The 26,441-nt window shown below is 36.0% G+C and overlaps 1 protein-coding gene across 5 annotated transcripts in view; it reads right to left on the minus strand.

Moving 5' to 3' along the window:
- The window catches only part of LOC117335400 (lipoxygenase homology domain-containing protein 1-like), a 73,552-nt gene that overhangs the window by 4,862 nt on the left and 42,249 nt on the right, over positions 1 to 26,441 (minus strand). For 2 of the 5 annotated variants that reach the window (XR_004534398.1, XM_033895362.1), the window contains exons 20-47: positions 24,347 to 24,361; positions 21,082 to 21,242; positions 20,538 to 20,624; positions 20,004 to 20,370; positions 17,863 to 18,014; positions 17,382 to 17,515; positions 17,108 to 17,250; positions 16,704 to 16,808; positions 16,150 to 16,258; positions 15,485 to 15,669; positions 14,743 to 14,921; positions 14,076 to 14,192; positions 13,721 to 13,729; positions 11,621 to 11,783; positions 11,040 to 11,194; positions 10,315 to 10,524; positions 9,692 to 9,863; positions 9,137 to 9,342; positions 8,457 to 8,646; positions 7,763 to 7,923; positions 7,394 to 7,480; positions 4,607 to 4,733; positions 3,746 to 3,976; positions 2,835 to 3,011; positions 2,233 to 2,368; positions 1,935 to 2,102; positions 1,354 to 1,469; positions 214 to 405 (exon numbers count right to left, since the gene is read on the minus strand). Coding sequence is in view for 4 of the 5 variants with exons in the window: in XM_033895362.1 (XP_033751253.1) it covers positions 214 to 405; positions 1,354 to 1,469; positions 1,935 to 2,102; positions 2,233 to 2,368; positions 2,835 to 3,011; positions 3,746 to 3,976; positions 4,607 to 4,733; positions 7,394 to 7,480; positions 7,763 to 7,923; positions 8,457 to 8,646; positions 9,137 to 9,342; positions 9,692 to 9,863; positions 10,315 to 10,524; positions 11,040 to 11,194; positions 11,621 to 11,783; positions 13,721 to 13,729; positions 14,076 to 14,192; positions 14,743 to 14,921; positions 15,485 to 15,669; positions 16,150 to 16,258; positions 16,704 to 16,808; positions 17,108 to 17,250; positions 17,382 to 17,515; positions 17,863 to 18,014; positions 20,004 to 20,370; positions 20,538 to 20,624; positions 21,082 to 21,242; positions 24,347 to 24,361 (4,254 nt within the window). In the remaining variant the exon portion in view is untranslated. The remainder of the gene's footprint in view (positions 1 to 213; positions 406 to 1,353; positions 1,470 to 1,934; positions 2,103 to 2,232; positions 2,369 to 2,834; positions 3,012 to 3,745; positions 3,977 to 4,606; positions 4,734 to 7,393; positions 7,481 to 7,762; positions 7,924 to 8,456; positions 8,647 to 9,136; positions 9,343 to 9,691; positions 9,864 to 10,314; positions 10,525 to 11,039; positions 11,195 to 11,620; positions 11,784 to 13,720; positions 13,730 to 14,075; positions 14,193 to 14,742; positions 14,922 to 15,484; positions 15,670 to 16,149; positions 16,259 to 16,703; positions 16,809 to 17,107; positions 17,251 to 17,381; positions 17,516 to 17,862; positions 18,015 to 20,003; positions 20,371 to 20,537; positions 20,625 to 21,081; positions 21,243 to 24,346; positions 24,362 to 26,441) is intronic. The other 3 variants (XM_033895364.1, XM_033895363.1, XM_033895365.1) reach the window with 3 other exon arrangements.

The raw sequence follows: 26,441 nt of genomic DNA on the forward strand, positions 1-26,441 counted from the left end.
CCTATATAAGTAATATGTTCTCAATTCTAGGATATACTTAGTCAATAGAATTATCCAAATATCCAATGAACCGTGACAAGTGGAGGTAATCGTCCACAATTCTTCAGCAAAGATGTACTTTATGTTTTAACCACAATCTCATTTAATCTGAACAATCTTCAAAAAACTTAAAACTACAAGAAAAATACTGTACATTGTACAGGAATATCTCACCTAAGTCAAGTATTTCCATCTGGAATTTGTCGACCTGGTTGCGTTCGAACAGATCCCTGAAGCTCTGTTGAAGTGCTCGTTTACCGCTGTCACCGTTTGAGCCAAATATGGTGATGGAGACATTGGCATTGGTTCCCGCCCCAAATACGTCTCCAGTGAATACGATGATCTCGTACTTAATTGGGGCTAAATCTGAAGCAAATTTGAAATTAAAATTCATTACACCTTCCAGAAGCGTCAAACTCAATAATTCGATTCAATGTTCTATATTCAAGTGGCCAAATTATTCTGACTAAAACCAACATAACATTTAAACAGTTAAACAAATACACAACTTGATAAAGTATTCTTGAATTTGTCTATTTGTTTGTTGGGTTTATTGCCCTTCATTTAGAGGCATCAACTCCTTGTAGTAGCTGATGGCTACCTCACTGAAGAATATACTGGAGGCATGTTGCATGCCATTGCCATCTAGGGCAAATAGGGTAAAGTGTCTTGTCCAAGGACATAACTGGGACAACCCAGGATGGTCTGTAATCCCAACTTCCTGAGAATCACAGGACCATACATCTCAAATCTTTACAGGAGGCTGCGGTAATTCTCTGATGCCCTAACAATCAAGTTATCATGCACTATAAAGCCAATCTTTGATATTCTAGGGGTTACATTCACTTTCCTTCTCAGCTCTCTGCTCCCCTCACCTGGGATATGGTCAGGACAAAATTGAAGGCTGATTTTATATTATTACTGGTTTAGAACTTGGTTGTCATTCCTCAGTAATTTTCAAAGGAAATGTTTCAGCATAGAAACAGGTCAGGTTTTCAATGAAACCCTTCAAAATATCTTTTGAAAATTACTGAGGAGTGACAAACAAGTTCAATGCCAGTCGATGGAATGTTATGGCTATGTCGAGATGATCAAGCAAGTCTTTTTATCCACAAGACAGTGGTGACTGAGCTTTCAATTTCAGAGTGAAAGTGAAAGTGAAAGTGAAGGTAACCAATGGAGTATCAAGGATCGCCCCCACCATGGTAACATAAACATACATTTTTCTTTAGGTTACTGGGTACATAGACTGACATAGGAGTTGTGAGTTATGTATGGTCCTGTTTATAGACTGTGATGTTTTTATAAACTTACTTCGTACTACAGAAACCTGGGATTCCTCTACAGATTTGACCTCCAAAACTTCCCTGTATTTCTTGGAATAAAGTCTGTCAGATATCTGAATCCATTTCTTGCAGGGAAACAGGTATCTATGGAAACAAGATATTGCAGTATTATATATTCATTTCACTTCATTTCTTAAAGCAGAATATCTGAAAAAAATATATTCTGATAGCTGAACCCGAGTAATATACTGTACCCTGACAATCCAGGACACTTTCTGACAGTAGAACTTCTGTAATCTGCACTGTGACATTTCAGGTCACTTTCTGACAGTGAAACCTCTATAATCTGTACCCTGACAATCCAGGACACTTTCTGACAGTGAACCTCTATAATCTGTACCCTGACAATCCAGGACACTTTCTGACAGTGAAACCTCTATAATCTGTACCCTGACAATCCAGGACACTTTCTGACAGTGAACCTCTATAATCTGTACCCTGACAATCCAGGACACTTTCTGACAGTGAACCTCTATAATCTGTACCCTGACAATCCAGGACACTTTCTGACAGTAAAACCTTGTGGATCTATACTCTTGTAAAACTTACTTGTTACCAGTAGTGGTGTCAGTGGCGCTGATTTCGTAACAGAACCACATGGCTTCATGACCCTCCATATCCTGTAGAGGGTGGTCCTCACGCTCGGTGGCGCCCACTACCACACGTTTCAGCTTCCCGAGGGGTCGGGATGGAACTTGGAAATAGTCTGTGTTGCCCCTGACAACAATAAATCAAGCATTTGATTAATTTTTATTTCTGATTTTTTAAAGATAAATTACAGGTTATTACAATTCCCAATTACACTGCTGAGTACTAAAATTAGCAGCGTATGGACAACTGGACTTACCTGCGGAGAATTTTGTTGCGTGCACTGTTTTCCAGTTTGTACTTGACGCTTTCTTTGCTGCCCTCTAATATGACCCAGCCATGATGGATAGTTCCTGCCTCTTTTTTATCAGAAGTCTTCACCTCAAGTTCATAAGCTGTAAAGATTAGTGATATATCTCAGTGATTAGGTGTTCAGGGAGGCAATGATAAACATATCAAATCCACCTTGAGGTAAACTTGCCATTTAAAATTCTTTAAGGTAAACTAGCAGATTAAAACTTTAGGAAATAATGTTTGAGAAACTTGTATGCCAGTGCTCTCTTGATGAAATGGTGTTTTTTAACACAATATTGAACCAAAATTCAATCAAAATTTAAATTATGACACAAATGCCAACAATGAGTTAATTTTCTGATACCTGGTATGACCGCACCGCAGAGATTTTTGATCCAAAAAGAATTTTCATTCAAAAATATCAACATCCAATATCAATGAATAGCCAAACTCTGCAAAGTTTGATTACCGGACAGATAGACAAAGAATACTGGTAGCATTTATGCTTCTGACTACCCTGTGGCATAGGCATAATGAAAAGATCTCCGACATGGAAAGTTAACATACTGGTAGTTTCCTTGGCGCCGGTGGCAGGTTTGGCGATGGTACCACACGTCAGCTCCCGTAATATCTGTTTGTCACCATCCTTCTTGGACAGCCAGTTGTCACAGTGGAAAGTGTAGACTTTCTTATTACTGAGGTCCTCGACCTCAATATACGCCAGATGCCACGCTGCCCCAAACCCTGTGGATATACAGATATTGTCAACATCACAGGCTATAAGGATTCACAGACAATTCAATTTCACATTTTCACAATTCGATTTCACATTTTCACAATTCAATTTCACATTTAGCTGAGTGTCCTTGCTCATGAAGGATTTCCCATGGCACCATCTCTCTTCCTTCTCGTGAGAAAATGTCACTATGGGCAAACTAGCTTTATTGGTGAAGTTTACTCAACTTTAAAACATTACACAGAAATATTAGATAGCTTGATAACAATTTTGACATATGGCATTTGATATCAATCTTTTCGAGATGAAAGACATATCTGTTTATCTTCATGACAAACAATTGGTTCGAGTACATTTGAATATTCTACAATGTATATATATGTATGTATTCAGAGTAAATTCTAGCACACATGTAGCTGCTACTATATATAGATCTTCATCCAGATTGGTATTTCATGGACAGGGAAATCTTACGGTTAAATGGGCCATATTTAATCCTTATACATTTTGTATATCTATAAAGTACATGGGGAACCAATAATTTTGAACTGGTAAGATCCTATCCTTTAATTTAAATTGCCAATCATTTCTATTGGGGAGAATTCTGTGACCATAAAAGTCCATAATATACTGAGGATACATACAAATTAAATCCACACACTATTTACACCGCAAGCAATCAACAAATGTTTATACAATACACATCTCTAGAGAGACTTGATGATCAGGAAATCAGACATACCTGAGTTATCATGCCAGACTCGGCACTTGGAGAGCTCCCCAACACTGAGGATCTTCTGAATTGTAAACACATCAATCTGGTTATTCTCAAACGGATCTTTGTAGGTTTCTGATTTAGCTAGATGAATTTCACCCGTATCTCCATTGGCGCCAAACAACGTGATGAACACCTTGGCATCCGTACCAGCTCCGCTAACATCAGAAGTCTTAACAGAAATCCTGTAGGATGTTTCTAAAATCAGAACAGGAAAAAATGTGATTTGAACTCCAGCCTCGTACATTCATGTTGTAGTTTTTGATTAAATATTGAAAACCTTAAACAGTTTTATATATTAGTATACTTCTATCGATAAACCTGTTGTTCACCTTTGAAACACTACCTGCCTATAAAGAATACCTCTCTATAAAAACCGTCTAATGTATACCCTAAATTATACTACCACATAACCTGTCTATAAGGAATACCTCTCTATAAAAACCGTCTAATGTATACCCTACCTGGTAAATTACACATCATAACCTGTCTTTACAGAATTCCTCCATACACATGCAATGCCTGTTTATAAAGAATTCCTGCATATTTCAATACCTGCCTATAAAGAATACCTGAATATCACGACTCAATTAATCTTATTTATATATATCTTCCCTGTCGGTAAATAAAACCTGTTTTTATATAAAGACAATGGGTCTTTCTCTAATGGATGGATTGTAGCTCGTGCTTATCATTTTAAAAATATCATTGGAACTCTTCTTATTATATATAGCTACATGTATTTGACAATCCTTATAATCCTAGGATGTGAATTACCAATCTCTTCTATTTATAGACTTATTATTATAATAGACAATTGTTACTGACCTTTGATGACAAACTTTCCTCTCTCCTTTGCAGCGATGTCACGCATCAATGTGCCCTTCTTCTTCCCGAACCAATCATTGACTTCAAACACGGAAAGGGCGTCAGTCTCATAACTGCGTAGTGTCAGCTAAAATTCAAAACCAAATTTTAAAAATATCTACATCAATATTGCAGAACAGAAGAAATTAGCTATACAGTCAAACTTGTAATAGCGGACAGCCTTATATAGCGGACACCTGTCCATAACGGACATTTCCAGGAATCCCCAATGAAAATCACTATATAAATATCATGTATATAGCGGACACCTTCCTAATGCGGACAGCGGACACTTATTTTTTGTCCGTAAAGTTGTTAAAAAATCTGTATAACGGACACGTGAAACCATAGCCGTGTTGATATTTGTGTGTAAAACGTTTCTAAATAACAAGCAAAGCCTTAATTACTCAACTCCCCTGGCAGCAATGCTAACTTAGGAAGCCACTTCATCAGTCACTAATTGTCCTGTTACCTGTAAGTTGCTGTAACAATGGGCAGTAATTACAAGAGAGTGACCGATCGCCATCGGCAGAGGTGTTTGTTTACTCAACCCCACCGGTGACAGCGAAGCTTATAGCCATTCAACCATAGCCTAGACAACAAGAATGGTCAGGGGGTAATAAAATCATTATCAAGACCAACAAAAGAGGGACAAAGCAATAGTGATGTCTGTCATAATTGTTTTACTTACAAAATCAACTGTATGCAAATCTGACAAGGCAGGCACATGGTTGTCAGCCGCCATTTTCTCACACTCGGAACTCCTCTGAATATGACTACGTAACATATTAAGGGCAAATTTGTTGCAAATAAACTGGTTTAGGTTTGGGTTTATGGTTTAAACCTGGTTTTCAAAACGGTTTGTAAACTAAAACTGGTTTGCTCTTGAGAAACAAATGCGAAATTCTAGTTTTCAATATGGTGTCTTTGGGAGAAAAAGCTTCAGAGCAGTATTTGAAACGTTAATACCTCCTGAACGCACAAAAATCCCCCGAATCCCAAATTATGTTGAAGACATACTTCCACAATGCAATGACAGGGAAACGCATGCAGTTCTAGCAGACTTTCTTTCAAACACAAGGGAAAACTGTCATACCAATGGGAAAACAATTATTAATATTTATAATATATATTTTATTTGTCCAGTCAAATGACACTACAAGCCATAGCTGGCAAGTTTGGAGCACGTAGCGCACTTCAAGAGCACATTCTGCATGTGTGTTGACAACATTCGCCATCTTGTTTTCAGAAACGAAACCTTCCAAACCACAACCGGTGGTGGTTTGAATGGTTTAATAAACTAGTTTAGGTTTATCAGAAACAAATGAATGAACCGGTTTCAGTTTAAATGTGGTTTGAAACTGGTTTACTCAACAAATGGAAAGTTTACAGAACCGGTTCGAAACTAAAACTGGTTTTAGGAGAACAAATTCGCCCTAAGAACAGCTGAAGAGTTCCGAGTGTCTTTGTATACACTATACTGTCTAATTGACTGAACCAGAAAACGGTATTTATTAAATTAAATCCCTACATGGATTTCAGAAAATATGTCTCAAAATAAATGCTTAGGGATTATAATCATCAGAGGAAAATTCACTTTCATTTATAAAGAGTTAATGTTGTAATAGAAAAGATATTTCAAACATATTTATTTTCCAAAATATTGAGGATTAACAAAAATTGTTTTACACTGATAAGAATTACCTTTACACTTTTGACTATGTTGAGTATTTGTCTGAATAGATATTCAGTATAGTATGATATTGTGAAGATTTGTTTTGAAACTATAGGCTTAATATAAATTATTAGAAATATCAACTTCAATTTTTGTGTCGGATGAATGATTGAAAATTAAGCATTTATCTTTATTTTTTTGTCTTTTATTCATTTGTTTAAGTGTTTAAATATAATAAATCAGGAGACATATAGTGTACTATAAACAGACTTTAGTTTGTTTCTTCGTTTATAAGGGACATAACTCGTTGAACCTCTATATAAAGGACACCTCTCTATAAAGGACACTTTTGTCTTGTCCCTTAGGTGTCCTTTATAGACAGGTTCGACTGTATTACATAACAATTTCTAATGTGTCAAAATTTCATCACGTAGGAATTTGGCTGTATACAGCAAATGTTCTGTAATGTGGAGGTATCGTGCTCCATTAAAGCCAATTTTTTTTTGTGATATGATTTTAATATTCATTGCACAGAGGACATAAAGTGCTTGTTTGTTTTCTTGTTTTATCCCCTGTGGAAAGCCAGTGTCATTTAGAGGCTGGGTCTCCTTGTAGTAGCTGGTGACTACCTCACTGAACATCATATTGAAGGCCCGTCGCATGTCATTCAGAGTAATTAAGGTAAAGTGTCTTGCCAAGGACATAACCACAACAGCCCAGGCCGGCCCGTTTCTCAGTTTCCTGAGACTACGTTTAACCACCGTGGATCTTCATCTGAGATTGCCTGGTCGGGCTCTAACCGAGTAAGCTATCGCAACCTCTATAGACTGCAGTGGATCTATTTAATTAACTCTGACACCTGTCACTTATTTTAGTTAATTTCATTAATTATGAAATATTAATTCCTACTTCTAACTAATCTTTATACAAGTAATACTTAAATCTAAGCTACAGAACGTATTTTTAAGTGTGCTTTAAATACATGCATGAAATATGACACCATTACTGAGTGTAGATATTAAAACAGTCAATATTCATTTGACCTTACACATCTGACCTTGACGACCTCTCACCTTTTCTAGGTACCAATCAGGTCTGCTGCCTTTGCCATTGGTCTGTATTCTAATCTTCTTAATTGGAGCTACATCTTCTATCTCCATCTGTGAATGGTTAAACCGAGACAGTTGATTGATGTCTGTTTGTCAGAAAGTGCTAGCCATGTTATGCTTGTACACTTAGTTTACTGTAAATTTTCCAGTTTGATCAGACTTTTTTTATAGAAAAATATTATTAGTACCTATTCCTGTTTCGGGATCAAAAAAATTGAAAAGTTTTGAAAGTAATTTTTTGTAATGAAATTGATACATGTACTTGTATTTATCAATTAAATCTAAGGAGGAATAAAATTACTGTGCTCTATAACAAAAGTGCTATAGGATTACCTTAATGAGGTCACTGTGACCTCGTTCAAATCTGTCTCCAATCTTCTCCAGGAGGACGGGGGCAGAGGTACCCTTGGCACCAAATACAGTGAGTGTGATCTGGGTGTCCGTGCCTGCCTCTGTGATGTCACCAGTTGTTACCTCGCACTCGTATTGTACCACTGTAAAACAAGGTCAAAGTTCAGAGGTCAAAGCATCTCATATTTAGTGTAGAATCAATGTACATGGTCAGAGGTCAGGTCATATCATAATTAATAAAGAATTAATGCACAAGGTCACAGGTCAGCTAGATCATCTCATCGTGAGTGCAGAACTACCGGTAATGTAAAGGTCATAAATTAGAATGCACAAGGTCAAACATCAGATGACAAATCCAAATTATCTATAGTAGACTGCTAGTTTATATAATTAAAATCCTTGGACATTGTCAGGTGTTTCCTGCTATAGACCGATTTGTACATAAAATCTGTGTAATGGGCTGATGGCAGGGGTATGGTGTACCTGTAACAACTTGATGTCGGAAACAACAACAGACAGTAATAAGTGTGCTCCAGCAATCCCCTTGTTATAGCAAATCAATAAAGATGTGACCAAGAATTGTCCTAAAGTCATCAAGCTATGTACAATGTACCTCCGATATGAAGGTCACAAAATGGGTCTCTACAGCTATTATTGTAATATTGAAGACACTTACTCGGTCTGTAGGAAGTGACGGTACTAACACCATCATCCAGAGTGAAAATCCTGATTGTTTTGCCATCAAACTTGTCACGGGCAAGCCACTGTTTACACTGGAACAGATAATGCTTCCCCTTGGTTGGCACATCCACGCTGACCTCCCGAACAAACCAGCCGGTTCCTGGAGCTTCACCATCATGGCCGATCTGTTACCAGGTATAAAGAAATATAATTTTTTCACTTAGAATTTAAACAGGAATGAAACAAGACTGAAAACTTCTATATATTGAATTGAAAAAGCAAGCATCAGATACTGAATTCATTTCTGCTATCTGCTAGTTCAAAGGGCCATAACTCTGTTAAAAAAGGCAATAACAAACTGAAATTTGAACTTCATCTGAAGTATGTTTTTAGGAATCTATACTAATTTGTTACTCATTATCTGTAGGCCTAACTAAAAATCTATGGAGAGCATCTCAGCTGGGACAGACAAACGGACAAAAAAATTAGAGTTACCCTCTTCCCACAACCCCTACACCCAACCCCTCAGCATAGATGTTGGGTTAGAACCCAAGAAAAAATCAGAAATCTGAAATTGAAAAAACAAATGTCAAAAATAGTCCTCCTCCTGGGAGCCAATGATTTATGATTTTATTTCCTGACATTCCTACTGATTTAGAATCACAAAAGACTTACCTCCAGCTTCTTGACATCCCCTACATCGATTGCCTCCAGAGAAAAGGTTTCTACAGACCCAGGCATAAACTTATCCTTCTGGGCGAGTTCTAGGAATAGACGTCCCGTGTCCTTCCCTCGCGGTCCGATCACTCTCACCCAAACATTACTGTTCGTTCCATCATCCTTCCCTTTCCCTGTCGATACCTTGACTGTGTACGGTATCGCTGTAACAACAAAAATGTTTCTCATTTACACAATAATTCATCCAAAGGAAATCTTAAATGTCCTTTACCTCTGAACAGTCACAAGTGGTCACTTAATGCAGGTGACACAAGAAACTTACATACGTAACGTTCATCTCAGAAAAAAGTGTCTGATATTCATGAAAATACATGTATTCACTTTAAAACTTGTAAGAAAATTGTAAGAAAAAAAATAAAGATTTCAATGAAATATTACTGCAGAATTAAAACAAAACAGTTGAAAATAAAGGAATGTAAAATTGTATTTGCCATACAATAAAGATAGGTTCATAATTTTTCGACTAAATCATAAGTTTCTTCCTGCACTTACTATCACCATCTGGCATTTCCTCCTGAGCGAGCTGTTGTTTGCGAGACAGACGGGGAGACTTGGAAAATGGATCTGAACTCTTTAGGGAGTCCAAACTGGCCACGGAACCATAACGAGTAGACTTCATGGTACCCAGGGTCCCTGTACTCGACTCCATATCACCATCATAGCCCTGGAAAGGAATTACATATTAAATTAATTGGGTTATGATGGAATTTTATGTATCATGAGTTATCTCCCTTGATCAAATTTCAAATTATCTCAGGCAATAAAGGATGAAGTTAATTACATACATTATTGATCTAACAATAATATTTTTGAAATTATAACTTTGTACAATTTCGTTTAAAGTGTTTTTGTCACAAAATATTTCTTTACAGAGTAAAAAGCACAAATCATGATATTAAATATGCAGATTCAATAATTTCAAAATAAATGTTTAAAAAGAGTGTCCAAGGCTTAAATTCAACAGAACAAGGAAGTTAAGTCCCATCAGTCAAGCATTCAAGCAGTTATTGTTTGGAATTCAATGTTATGCCTTTTTTTGCACTAATTACTATTTTATACTGATTGTTTTTGTCATAAAATATCGCTCGACAATACATTGTACCAGACCTACAAACCTTAACATAGACGGAGCGTTGTATTTTTTTGTCGTCTTTGTTCTTAGCGAGCCACCTCTCACAGTGAAACATAAATTTCTGATTGTTTGTCGTGTCGGTTACTTCAACATAGTCTAGGTACCATGCTGGGTTAAACATGGAGTTGTCATGGCGAATCTTGATCTTATAAATGTTTCCTAAATCAACAATGTCCATCCTGAAGACATCAATCTGTCAACAAAAGATATCAGAACATTTGAGTTGTAATCAAAGGCAGATAGAAAATGTGTTTTGGCATCAAGGCATTTGTTCAAAACAGGATCTGAAATATTGGCATAGGGGTGGTCCTTGAAGCAGGTTATTGACAGAAAATGTGGTCTCTCAGAACAGGTTCTATTGTATGGTCAGAGGGTTGGTTCCTAGTGGTCCATGGAGTCGTTTATTGGTAGAAAAGCTGGGCTTTTTCTCAGTGGTTTGGGAAAGAGCTTTTTTGCCTCATTTTGGGGAGATAATTGGTGAATTGGGAAAGATTTTTTCAGGAGTAAACTGCAAATTTTGGGAATTAGGCTTAAATATGAAATAGTTTCAATTGGGAATGGGGCCCATTAACGGCCCCAAAAAGCCCCCAGGAAAAGGCCTGAAAAGGTACACTAGTCTCTTAAAATAGGGTCTATTGAATGAATCTGATAAATAATGAAGTGCCAAACTGGACTTCAGTTGATAGATATGTAGTGTAGAAAACTCACATGATTGCGTTCAAATTTGTCTGAGTACGTCTCCGATTTGTGCAGTTTCCTTTCGCCACTGTCACCACGGTCACCCCAGATAGTGAGGAACACATTGGCGTCTGTACCAGCCCCACTCACATCACCTGTGTGGACATTTATCACATACTGCTTGTCTGCAAGGAGGAAGAGAAACAACTTAAATGATATGTTACATTAAAAGATGTTTTCCTAACTAATACAGTGCAATTCTGATTTATGGATGAATATAATTCAATAGAATTCAGAAAAAATAAATAAAAAATTGTTCTACAGAAATTTTTACTTTGAAATCTTGTCAATGGTGATGCTGTTGATGGACCAAGGGGAAGTAACTCTGATCACCATAATGAATTATGAGATATACTTTTTCCTTTTTCATTAGACTTTGTAAAATCACATTACTATTTCACCAACTAATAATTAACATAATTTCTTAATACCAAAACTATTGTTCATTAGATTTTATGAAGTCACTGATCTTTGACTGAGATGTAAGGATAAAATGAGGCATTTCAGAATATCATGAAATTAAGAAGCCGTGACCTTTAATGATGACCTACTTTGAAGTTGATCCCGTAGTTTGATGTCCTTTTTCTTGACCTGTCCATCTCTTCCTATCATTTCTTGGTGGACTTTCCCAGCGATCAGTTCTCGCTCTATGGCCGTATCATCCTCATCTCGAGCCAGCCAGCGATCACACGGGAACACATACGTCACTGACCCCTACAAAAGGTCAAAGTCAAAAGGTCAACAGGTTATTGGGAGTGTTAGTCATGCATGTACGTCAACTTAGTAAGACACCCAGCCCCAAAGGTTCAAGGGACAGTAGACATTGTAAAATTAACAAGGACTGCATTTATTCAATTACGAATTAGAAATTGTTTGTAAAGGATATGTAAAATATGATTGTTAAACCTATTTCAATGATTATAAAATACGTGGTAAGGAGAAGGCGTATGGAGGCGTTGCCTTATGCCTTATCCCTTTGCATTTTGAACTATAATTTTGTCAAAATAAAATGAAAAGTACATATCTGCTGTACATAAAGGCATGATGACTTTTGGAATTGTTAAATGTCAAAAAGAACTTTGAGTTATATATTCTATCATTAATTGATCTATATTCATCTAAATTAATTAACTTTCCATTATTTATCTTTATAATTATAATTCCAGAAGACTTGAAGTGTTTGATTAAGTCATTCTTATAATTCCATATATCATTTTGTGTATCAATGTTATTGCATTCTTAACGGCCCATCAACACTAGTCATTATGGCCAATAACAGGTAAGTAAAAAAACGGAATCAAATGAATCAAATGAATCAACATCAAGCAAAAAAATCATTGTTAAAATTCTCCTGGTACACTCACGTAGATCGTTTAAAATTACAAATATACATGGCTATTGTTAATCATTTCTTATTGTTCTGACTGACAGCTCCTAATTAGTTCAAAATTTTGCTTATGTTAACAGTTTAGAAGATAAAGACATGTTATGTTGCTATACAAGATGTCTCTTATAGGATGTAGATCAATATAGCCCAATAAGACGTTTCTAACAGTAAATGGTTCATTTCATGGGATGTACATTTCAAAGTGTAAATCATTTCATATCAAGTGAAGTTGTTCCACGATGCGCTCAGAAAGTATCTTTATAGCAAAACACTAAGAAATCTAGCAACATACACACAATTACAGATTTAAAACATTTTAGTGTAAATGACACACGTCATCTCTGAATTTATGCATATCTAGGTTAGCAATTTTAGGTCTGCACTTTGCCTTCTCGGATATCATCATGCACAATCAGTTATCTTCAATTTACATTTGGCTTAAAACTATTGTCAATATCTCGTCAATTGCGATATGTTAGTGAAAATAAATTAATCTAAGGTATTTCTTATTCATTTATTCAACCTGGGAGTCTTTTCCCGAAAAATTGGGCATCATTTTTATACATAAATATCATAGACCCTATGACTTAAAGTTAAACAACCATAATGAAATGACACTGGGATTAGCATGCATCTTCCACAAGCCTACCTCGAGCTTTTAAGCATTATGATTTTTTTTCAACAAATTATGGCAGATTTCTTGCTGAAATGTGAGGCGTAAGCTGTGATAGTTGGGACTGTATTAAGTATAATTTTAAAAAGATGAATTTTCAGTAAAATACATAAGTTTAATGAAATATCAAACACTAGTTATCATTTTGAAACATTAGGGAGGTCCCAACACATTGGTCTTAGAAAGTTCTACATGCATAAAGCGTAATTTTCCGTGCCAAGCCCCTGTGGCATAAAGCATGCATAGCCAGACTGGAAGTTTTTAGCAATCGGTAATGATCTTTTAATTTACAAAAATTAATATGATTTATTGTCATAAAAGTTGGTTGATTACTGCAAAGAAAAATTCATCAATTGGTCACAAGGCCATATTGTTGGCCCTTTGACCCTTTGAACAAAAGTCAATACTGGGGTATGTTGTCTTTGACAACCCAAAGGTTTTAGAGTCTCCAACTTTGGATGTTGGAGACAATAGCAGCTTGAGTTATCAAAGACAACAATAACAAACAAACTCAGGGAAAACAACACATGCAGGGTTACTACGGAACACAAACTAGCAAACACCAGGTCACCATGGCAACAGACAACCTACCTGTGGTCCCTGTTGAGGTAAAATATAACAGAAATGTTTTATTAGTGTGACCTTGACCTTAGCAAGTCCGAGATATTTTAAAATCAAATTTCTCATCCAACAATTCATTTGTGAAGATTTTCACTTGTGAAAAGAACAATATCTTTATTTCCTTGTCAAATTGTGACTGTTAATTATATCAGTGATATTTAGAGATGTATGGTAGAAATAAATATGTAAAGTTTAACTTTATGTAGAAGAGAGTTTCAATCAGAAAGATTCAATGTATTTTGAAAAACAGCCAGAAATTTTGATTATAATGTTAGCTTTCTCAAAACATTGTGTGATTTCCAGGTCAATTAATAACAATTCTTACCCGTCCAGTCTCGTGGAGTTTGCGTATCTCCACACGATTGAGATGCCAGCCAGCCGTCAAGCCAGCATTGTTGTGACCGATCCTGATCTTTTCTATCGTATCTCCGACATCTTCCATCTGGTGATAGTAACAACAAACACCGTCAATTAGCATAGAAATAAATATGGCAATGGATGTCAGTGTCTTATTGCATGCTGGGAAATATCTTCAAAAAGGTTAAATTTGATCCAATTTGACTTCCATATCAGGGAGAAATCAGTACGTTTTCTAACTGGATTGGGAACGGGCCTTTTTGTCTCGTTTTGGGAAGAAAATTAATGAATTGGGAAAGATTTTTTCAGAAGTAAACGTCCAATTTTGGGAATTTGGCTTAAATATGAAATAATTTCAATTGGGAATGGGGCTCATAAACGGCCGCAAAAAGGCCTCCGAAAAAGCCCTGACATAGCATACTATTCATAGTATACAAGAGAAGTGAGATTTAACTGTAAATGCATAAGAAATGAAATCACTTCATATCATGTTTCAGTTTCATAGTAGTTTAATTTTTTGAATCAAAAAACTTCAACAGATCATTTGTAGCCCCCCTTGATACAGAGATGCTTTAAAATTACAAGGCAAATAAGACCAGGTTATTCAGAAATATTTCTGAAACTACGAAACCTACCTCAAGCAGGAAGAGATCGGTAGCACCTCGTTTGAATTTGTCGCTTCGTTCCCGTTTGGTGGGACACATCTGTTTTTGAGTGGTGCACAGCTCCTTTCCATACAGTTGGATGTAGACTTCGGCACTGGTACCCGCCCCTGACTTGTCGGACGTGTACACTTTAAGCTCGTACGGAATACCTGGATAATGGATAAATTACACCTCAGCAACTTAACTTAAACTTTATTGTCATTTATATAATAGCCCAAGGAACATTAATATCATATTGATCAAAATTATCAACAGTAGGACATTTTACGAACTTTGTGAAAATATGCATGATAAACGTAATACATATCATCACATAATCTGCCTGTTATCCCGTGAGTTTGTCCACGTAATATTTGTGTATGTCCTTTAAGTAATTGAGTGTTTTTAACAGAACTCGATTGTGTTGTCAAAATATGGACAATGACACTTTATCCTGAATTAAAGATGGTGCAACAAAATGGCAGCCCCTTTTGAATTTGTCCTCCAGTTTTGTCTTTAAAACCTAAGAAAATGTAAGTTTTCTGAATTTGTGATCAATATTTTCGTTTCATATGAGATTTGATGAAACTGCATGATCTTGAAGTTTTAATATTTGCTCGACAAGGATCACAAAAAAAAAACAAAATTCAAAGACATATTTCAAAATATCTTCTATGAAACTGAAACTCATATAACATCGTATATATAAGATGATATATATATATATACATACATGGTGTGTATTCCTGAGTATTGAGTTCCTGCGGCCACAGCTCTCGTTCCAGTTGACAGTCTCCGTCTTTGGAGCTGAGCCACTTGTGACAAGGGAACACCCAGCATTTACCTAACGACGGACTGTCAATAACAACATCGTCAAGGAACCAGGGGGCGCCACCTCCAGCGTCATCATGGCCGATTCTGGTCAAGAAAGAAGGGGGTAATGTAAAAATAACAAATCACATTTGAACACACAAAGCTGAAAATCAGCATTTTATAATAAATCTTGGTGGAAGTTTTTACCTTGCTATTTTATCTAAAAATTTACCTGTGTAGATTTGTTATGATAAAAGTTTGGACATGATGAATGAAACAGGAACAAAGGTTAAAGTAAGAAAGGGTATAGAGGAAAACTTTTTTAAGACAGAAAGGATGAACTTAAACTTCTTGTCAGGACATATTGTAAATGAACTAATTGATTTTCATTCCAAAATAAATATTTTTCATTAAAATATAATCAACTTTTAAAAAAAAATTCTAGACATAGAAGAGTTTAATACCAAATGGAGGTCTACAGGTGTACTTTTCTGAGACTTGAACATTGGAATGCCTAAAGAAATTACAAAATGTTAGCAATAATGCATAAAAATAAATGAAAACTGGAAACATAAAATATCTTACTTGATTTTCTTGAGTTCGCCGATGTTGACGGCTTCCACCAGGAATTTATCTGTCTGTCCACCCTCAAACTTATTCTTATTTGTCATGGAGGATTTCAGGAATATAGTATCTACGAAAAAAAACCACCAACCTTATTAGAAACTGAAAAATTACAATCCAATGTGACAAATCTGACTGTTGATTCAAATTAAATGTTGTAATGTAACTTTAATAAGTTACAGATTTCTATCTTCTTATGCTGGAGTATTCAGCTTCCATGCAATTCAAGTTTAACATAATTCCATTTTCTAAAACAATTTTTTTTTCTTAAAATGAACTTCAAATGTACCTGCGCATTATAGATGAGTGCAAATTTAAAGTACATAAAAGATCAACTGCAATAATTATACAGCAATAAGTCGACTGAAAATGCTAAAAAACAACATTTTGTTGTCTTGTAATGATCCTATCCTCTACTTATTTGAGTCCAAGTTTAAGCATAAGGTCCACACAGCAAATCCAATTAATAAAAACTATGTCATCAAACAAAAAACTAGAGTTGTCTCCCCTCTCACCAGTATGATCCTTGTCACCAAACAGAACGATGTAGACATTGGCGTCAGTTCCCGCACCCCAAACTGTCCCTGTCTTCACATTTACATAGTAAGTTGTCATGGCAGCTGTCATCAAAAGAAAATTTAATTAGATCAAATATCATATTATTTTATTACATTTTTAATTCCAGCGAAATATTTGAAATTGTCAACTTGATAATTTTTTTATAACACTTAGATTATCACTGTGTTGGTATAGCTTTTGTGTTTGACCAATCAGAACAGTTTTAAAGGAAACACATGCCATATTTAAGGAGAAACCATTTTTACATATGTTCAATTTGTATTTCCTCATTTTCTTATTTGAAATTTTATCATAAACAGTCATACAAACTGAGGATCTAACTGTAAGCTTTAAGAATTACCTTTGGTTTCCAGGGCAACTTCAGCCCTAGCCGAATCCTTTCCTGATTTACTGAGCAAGGATTTATCAACAGGCACAAGTTCTCGACAGATCTGTCCATCGTCTTCTCCTGTTGCCAACCAACGCTGACACAGGAAGTAGAACCTTCAACACAAAAGAGTTCCCATTGTCTGGTTAGCATGCTTGTCAGTGATCAACTATTCAAAAATTACTCATTTAAGAAACACTTTGACTTGTATTGACTTTTCTCTACAAAAAAATTATATCAAACTTACGTTTGCCTTTTCTTCGTATCGACAACTTCGACTCTATCAAGATACCAGGCTGCCCCTATTCCTTTGTTGTCATGGCGAATACGTAATTTCACCAATCGTCCTAATTCCTTGATTTTGAGCTTGAATATATCTTCCTGTTGAATTGAGAAAATCTTTTTTATTTTAGAAATATCACATCATCAGCATTCTTCAATCAACATATTTTACTATCAAAAAGGCTAAACAAATCAAAATATCTGATTCTCATTACCGTAAATTCTCTGAAGAAATGTAGCAGAAACTATCAAAGCTGAAACAAATGAACTTAATTTCAATTAAATTAATTTGGTTTTAATACATTATTTTAACCAGCATTTAATCATTTCTAGTGTAATAGGGTAGATAATGGACTGATTTACCACATAAGAAATGGACAATGATTGCAGGAGGAGTATGGATTGATGGAATCTTTTTTATGCTAATATAACATTTCAGACCATACCTGTCCATTTTCAAACTTGTTAAAGTTATTTGAATCTTTAAGCTGCCTTTCGCCAGAGTCAAAGTTTTCTCCGTATATGTTGATAAACACATTAGAGTCAGTGCCTGCCCCTCGTACATTTCCAGTAAAAACATGGATTTCGTACTCAACATCTGAAACATTCAAACACAATAACAGGTCACAGATTGAAATTTGATTCCAGGTCTATTGTGTAATATAGTGAGCACAACCATGTCATCATTTCTGTTCTTTTATTCATTATCATGAGTTTTGATATGCTCATGATATCATAACAAGTTCAAAGTTCAAAGAAATACCATACCTAACTCAAGTACATTCAAAAGAATTGTAGGTTTTTTAACACTGCCCTAGTTTATATGCTCTTTTCCGCAGCATCAGCTGGATTTGAGCTGTATCTACATGGCCCATTGTCAGTGATGAGGCAGAAGATGCTTACCCTTCCTGAACACCTGGTCCTTCCAGAACACCTGGGCCTAGTTGTTCAAAAGGTGATTAGCTTAATCATTTGATTAGTGAAAATCTCATTTCTCCTTAACTTCAAATCATGTGTATGTATATCCTTCAAAAGCAGCAGGTATGAAGAGACTGGTAGGTGTTACAGTTTCAGAAAATGTTGTCAAATAAGTTTTATCAGAAATTATTTTATCAATATCTTCATATTGTTGTTAACTTTGATTAGCCTAATCACCCTTTGAACAACCGGGCCCTGGTAGCATTATTATTGTACTCTTTCAATGGTCTCTATGAAAACTATAAGTTCATATTTTGCCCTCATTTTAACACTTTTGAGTTAGAAATAGTTATGTTTAGCTATTTATTAGTACTCCCCTTTTGTTTTTTGAATACAATTCTTTCCAGAGACAAATTTTTTCTTTATATTGAACTAAAAATATACAATACTTTAAACTCTTTATTTTATTATACCTGTGCTATGTTATTTTTAAAGTTAAATTTTAATCATGAACATGATAAGTTCTGATGACATGCAAAATCCCCAAAATACAAACATTATTTTTATGACTGCAAAGTAAAAAGGTGAATTCAAAATATTTTGTGTGATTCTGTGATTTCTGTGATATGTGAAATGTCACCTACCAACTGTGAAATGTACACCTACCAACTGTGAAATGTACACCTGTCAAAAACCTGTGAGTTCTCTAATAAAAAAATTCCTCACTTAATTTCCTCCAAACATCTGCAGATACCTCTATCCTACTAAGTTTGTGGGCAGACTTGTTAAATTCAGGTACATGAACAAATGTAATTAATGTATAACTCATAAAATACATAGTAATGATTCAAAACTCTGCTTGCGTAAACAAAATCAGATTTTGTCTTTACAATGTATCTAGTGATTTTAAATACAATTAATTACTTTAAGTGTGTTTTTTTTATGCGGAACAACTTTTTTTAACATTTTTAAATGTAACATTTCTTGCATAGATCTTGATGGCCCTGTAGGTGTTAATACAGGCCTTGAAAGTCATTGTCAACGCTCCTCTGAAAACTACATAAAATCATCAAGTCCATCCTATTTCATAAATGATCAACTCTGGTCCAAAAGATTCAGCCGGTCCAACTGGTCCAACTGATGAACAAAATTGACCATTATAAATTGTCAAAATGATGAAATCGTACTCATTACTGTGAAAATACCTGGGACCAAACTAATGTGTGATGTGGCATGGACAGTGATCAAGTGTGTACAATATCTAAACTTACCGCCATCTCTTCCTACAAAATCAAATATACCTAGTACTGATGTGTTTTGTCAGAGAATCAAAAAACCTTTACTTCATCACATATATGAAGTAAAACCTGGCTAAACAGCCCCTGTCTATCAGGATCCTGAGTGCATTGGCTTTGGTATTTGGCATTTGTACTTTTTCTCTTATCAGTAATTTAAAACCTGCATTATCCAGACCCTGTCCATTCTAAAGACTGGTCTTGGTTTCCCATATAAAAAGTCTGAAGGCAACTTATAAAATTGGACCAGAATTCATCTTTGAAAAAAAAAAAAAAAAATTTTAATTGTCTATACAGTATGCAAGTCTTATATTTTTTAGGAACAAGCTATTTCTACTACACACTGCAAGTGGAAATACTATATCAAGCATTACCTTGGAGAGCTCCCTTGAGTGGCTTTCCATCCTTGTCAGTAGGAGTAAACTCCCTTTGAATAGCTCCGTCACCTTCACCACGTGAGAACCACTCGTTGACAAAAAACCAGTAGTCCTCAGTTTCTGTACCATCATACACATCCTCTTCACTTTCTTCCTCAACTGTCTTCAACTCTGGCTCTTTGTGCTTTTTGAAACTTCTTCTTCGACGAGGTGTTGGAGATGATGACGAGTTACTTCCATCGGAGTCCTCGTCTCGTTCTTGTAGGTCTGATACCAGGGACTTTCGACGCTCGTTTGCTGATGGGGTTCGGCGACGCTTTGGTGTTTTACGTGTTCCCTTTCTAGGGTGCCTCTGAATCAATACCTGTTTCAGACAATATGTATTGTTACTTAAACACAATATATAAAAATAATATTTTCATAAAAAAAAAAATTCTGCTTGATATTTCAATATCCATTTCCTAAATTTTATTTGTGACATCATTGTTTGATATTATGACAGAACAGGAAGTGAGACAGGAGAGTTCCTACCTTTTCTAAATGCCATCCAGAAAACATCCCTGTTCCGTCATGACCAACTCTGATCTTCTGGAGCCTGCCAACATCAGCTGCTTCAATCTATGATAAAAATAAAAATGATTCTAGTTATTCTCAAAGAATTTGTTCTTAAAAATAAATTCAGGGAAAAATACAATACACTTATATACAGTGTACCTTGAAATCGTAAATATACAGTGTACCTTGAAATTGTAAATGGAATCATTGTTATCAACTTTGTCAGTTTGACACTGATCCCTTACCATATTTATATCACAATAAGTCCGTGCCTGGTAATGAACCCATCCATATCTATTACATTTCAATAAAAATTGCAATCAAAATACCTGATTGTACTGCAATAAGCTCATTCGCTTCTTTCCTTCAAAGTTTACATGTTAACTACTTGGGCTATTACAAGAACAAATTCTGTATCATAGTCGGTCCAATATGGATCGAGTTTAATCATTTATATTCGATGATAATATTATTTGATGTCATATCAGATAATGTTACAATATATATAAGTTCAAGGCACCTTGAACGTGTCTTTCTTGTTTCGTTCAAAATTGTCCGAGCGGTTGTTGAGGACTTCCTTCTCAGTTTTCCCGCTGTCACCATACATCTGGAGGAAGACATTAGCATCGGTTCCAGCACTGGATTTGTCGCTCGTCCAGACCGTTACTTCATATGGCAGACCTTGAATACACAAAAACACCAATATAAGTAATAACTAGTTCTGAAATTTTACCATAATCTTTGTAATAAATTCAAATTTTGAAATTGAATTTTTTTCCCCTCAATTTTTTGGAAAGATCAAGCTTCATAGGTTTCTAAGCATCCATCACTGATGACAGGTCGGCACTGAGTGATGATGTAGATTCAATATTGGAAAAATAAGAGACATTTTTGGTCATTTCTGATACATATGAAAAACTTTTAAACATTCTATAAATACTTTCATTGATATCAAAATCATAAAGTATATGCCAAAATAAAGTTTTTTTTTGTTTATCATGAGCACATAGATAAAGCAATATTTTAGCCATGTAAAGTTTACCTGTAGCAAAAATGTTGGTGGTCAATTTTGAAATAAGGAATTATAAAATTCTTTCTTTTTTAATACATATGAAAGGCAAACATACCATTCACTATCTAACAAAATCATATTTAAACTATTTTGTATCCATGCAGGGAAAACTCATGGGAACACTTTATCTCCACACTGAAATGGAATTTACCCAAATAATATTAGGCCCAGGTACTTCACTTCCTGTACTGCTGTTTGTCACAGTCTATATTATAGATTTTTAAGATGTCAGGTAAGGCAGATGTCATTGATTATACATACTTGTTAAAGCATATATTGCAGTCATTATGGCTGTGATTTTTTTTCAATAACTTATTAGTTAAACCCAATAAAGTTAAGACTGGTTTAAAATTTGTTATTCTAAATTAACCGTTTTGTGGACTCTATCATTGAGCTATTCTACACAGTAGATATTTGTCAACAACAACAATTGAATACTGAGATGGGGTGGGGGCAGTGTAGGGGTGGGAGCAGTGTAGGGGTGGAGGCAGTGTAGGGGTGGAGGCAGTGTAGGGGCATTGTATGGGTGGGGGCAGTGTAGGGGTGGGGCAGTGTAGGGGTGGGGGCAGTGTAGGGGTGGGAGCAGTGTAGGGGTGGGGCAGTGTATGGGTGGGGGCAGTGTAGGGGTGGGAGCAGTGTAGAGGTGGGGGCAGTGTAGGGGCATTGTATGGGTGGGGGCAGTGTAGGGGTGGGGGCAGTGTAGGCGTAGGGTCAGTGTAGGGGCATTGTATGGGTGGGGGCATTGTATGGGTGGGGTTTATGTACGAGTGGGTGTGTTGTTGTTGTGAAAATGGTGAAATTGTGGTAAACTGGTATTCTCAGCCAGAAGGTGATGAGGGAATGGTTTACCTTATGCTGTGGTAATCTAAGCTTGTAGGTGCAGCACAGGGAAGGGATGACATAGCTAGTAGTTATCTTAGTGCCTGGGTATAGTGTTTACAGATATCTGTTTCTCTTATTAATTATTTTTTGATGAACAGCAATGAAATAAACAGATAAAGATTGTTATGGAGTCTGATTTGATAAAACTTTAGAGCATTTTAGATAAACAACTTTCTATCTACAAGTAAACAAAAACATTTTATTTTTAGAAGATTTAAAATAAAACAATATCAATGTAGGTAAAACTTCAGGAATAAAGGATAAGATAGAGAATTAGAAAACAAATAACAATTAATTTGGCCTGAAGATATCACAAAGACCAGAGCAAATTCAGCTACCTGGAGATGTCGACAAGATTTTTGTAAATATGGAAGAGGTTGATTCCCCTTTACTTGTGTACAGTAACACCATGACAGACTCATCCTATTATATGTCTGTAGATATGAGGGAGGTTGATTCCGCTAACCTGTGTACAGTAACACCATCACAGTTTGACAAGGTTGATTCCCCTTTACTTGTGTACAGTAACACCATCACAGACCCATCTTATTATATGTCTAGATATGGAGGAGGTTGATTCCCCTTACCTGTGCACAGTAACACTATCACAGACTCATCCTATTATGTGTCTGTAGATATGGAGGAGGTTGATTCCCCTTACCTGTGTACAGTAACACCATCTCAGACTGATCTTATGATATGGGGGGGGGGGGGGGGGGATTCCCCTTTACTTGCGTACAGTAACACCATGTAGTACACATGTAGGTGGGTAGGAGTATAATGATCATACCATCAGTAAGCCACACAGAGGTTTTATAAACAAAGATTTGTTATTACTCAGTGTTGATCAAGGTCGTCAAAACAACACTCCAGTGTTTTTATATGTGATTATCATTACTGCCATTTCCTCCCCCGCACACCTCCATTTCCTCTCCACTCCCCCACCTTAATTACCTCCCTTTGATTGCTTGTATAGCTAACACATGCTCTATGTAATTTGAATGACATACATCACAAACAGTTAATCATCAGTATCAATATCTACAAAACCACACAGAATATTGGGCAGCTGGGTTTCTATGTAATCAGCTAGATATAATGTTACCTGTACCAGCACTTCATATAGAATGGTTCTGCTGTCCAGAAAGTACCGTATTTATCCTCAAACAAGCCCCTCCCCTGTTGTAATAGTTTAGTAAAAGATCAGGGTAGGCATTTATGAACCACTTTCAGTTTGATTTTTTTAATTGATGATTAAACAAAAATTGAGTATGAGGTTAATTTTTTCAATAGGGTCTTTCTTGCGGATAAATACGGTACATCTGAACATAGGATGTAATGCTACCGGACTCCTCCATGCAGCTATATCTACCTTGGTACCTATATCTAAACGAACACATCCACTGATAATACCATCACACTGTTGTCAAGCCCTAAACATCCCAAATACTACCTAGATATCAGCATCATATACATCAAATATCATTTGCAATGTACACAGGAGGGGTTGTAAGCCATACAACAAATGAGGACAAACGCTCACCAGACACGCAGTTTAGGCATGCTCAGGCCAATATTAGCTCCAAAACACTTAGAAATGTCAGCCAAAATAATCCTAGCAAGAGACATTAAATGATAAAAATTAAAATTGGAAAACAAAAATTCACTTTAACTTTTCTATATTGTCAATTTTTTACTTTTTCCTTTTTTTTTTCTTTTGCTGATAATATTTCTTTGTTTTATGGAGCTCATGCAGTGATACCATACATATAAAAAGACAAGCTGAAAACGGGAGACAATTTAATTCTCCAAGGGAGATAATCTGGCTTACCTGGCCCACGGCGTCCTAGTTTGTTGTGCAAGATAAATATAATGTTCAGTGATGGAATAGACAGTAGAGCTGGTACACAGTCCATTGGTCAGTTAGACTTCATCTTTCTTACCAAAGGTCAGTTAGGTATCATTTTTTTCACCACTGGTCAGTAAAACTTCATCTTTTTTAGCATTGATTGGTTAATCGTCATCTTTCAAACCATTCATCAACTAGATTTCATCTTTTTTATCACTGATCAGTAAGATTTTATCTTTTTTATTATTGATCAGTTAGATTTCATCTTTTTGATCACTGATCAGTTAGATTTCATCTTTTTTAATCATTCATCAGTTAGATTTCATCTTTTTATCATTGGTCAGTTAGATTTCATCTTTATATCATTGGTCAGTTAGATTTCATCTTTTTTATTATTGATCAGTTAGATTTCATTTTTTTTATCATTGGTCAGTTAGATTTCATCTTTTTTACCATTGATCAGCTCGATTTCGCTTTTTTTATCATTGGTCACTTCCATTTCATCTTTTTTACCATTGATCAGCTCGATTTTATCTTTTTTACCAATGATCAGTTAGACTTCATCTTTTTTTACCATTGATCAGTTAGACTTCATCTTTTTTACCATTGATCAGCTCGATTTCATCTTTTATCATTGATCAGTTAGATTTCATCTCTTTTATCATTGATCAGTTAGATTTCATCTTTTTTATCATTGATCAGCTCAATTTCATCTCTCATTATTATTGATCAACTCAATTTTATCTCTTTTATTATTGGTAAGATAGATTTTAATTTTTACCATAGGTTTAGATATTAGTATTGGTCAATTTCACTCTATCTTTTCTACCATTGGTCAGCATAACCTCGTTTTCATACCACTGAAACTGATACCAACAAAAACAGACTGTGTACCTAGAAAAACAAAGAACAAATGTTCCTGTTGATCTCACTAAAAATGTCTTCTTTCCAAAAATCTTTATAATCGTATAATTATTTCTCCATTTATTAAATGAAGACATTTTTAGCAAGATCAATCCGATCAAAGTGATCGAAGTGTTAATATGGGGTTATTATAAAGCCAACATGTTAATATCAGAAGAAAAGATGATTATGTGAAAATCATTTTTTTGAAGCAATCAATTTCCCACACTAGAATGTTCATGGAGATAAATAAAATCATAGTCTCCATGCCTGGTGTCGAGATAATGCACTGAAAAAAATGTTTATCTACCACATGTGCAAGCTCCTCCCACATTTACAAAACTCCTCCCACATGTACCCAAACTCTTCTCGCATGTACCCAAAACTCCTCCAACATATACCCACAACTACTCCCACATATACCCACAACTACTCCCACATGTACCCACAACTCCTTCCACATGTACCCACAACTCCTTCCACATGTACCCACAACTACTCCCACATGTACCCACAACTCCTCCCACATGTACCCACAACTCCTCCCACATTTACAAAATTCCTCCCACATGTACCTACAACTCCTTCCACATGTACCCACAACTACTCCACATGTACCCACAACTCCTCCCACATGTACCCACAACTCCTCCCACATTTACAAAATTCCTCCCACATGTACCCACAACTCCTCCCACATGTACCCACAACTCCTTCCACATGTACCCACAACTCCTTCCACATATACCCACAACTCCTTCCACATATAACCACAACTCCTTCCACATGTATCTACAACTCCTTCCACATATACCCACAACTCCTTCCACATGTACCCACAACCTCCAAATTACCCACAACCCCTCCCAAACCCACAACCCTTCCCCGTAACCCAAAAATCCCCACGTTTCTACAAAATCCTTCCACGTACCCACAACTCCTTTTTCATAACCACAAATCCTTTCCCCATTACCCCCAACCCCCCCACAATACCCCAACTCCCCACAACCCCCCCCAAATCCTTCCACATGTACCCCAATCCTTTCCCCAACCCCAACTCCTCCAATGACCCAAATCCTTCCACTGTTCCAAAACCTTCCCACATATACCATAAATCCCCAATTCCCAACTCCTTTCCCCCCAAAATCCCACAACCCCCACAATACCCCCAAAC

Source organism: Pecten maximus, chromosome 10 (genome assembly GCF_902652985.1).
Source record: "Pecten maximus chromosome 10, xPecMax1.1, whole genome shotgun sequence".
NCBI lineage: Eukaryota > Metazoa > Mollusca > Bivalvia > Pectinida > Pectinidae > Pecten > Pecten maximus.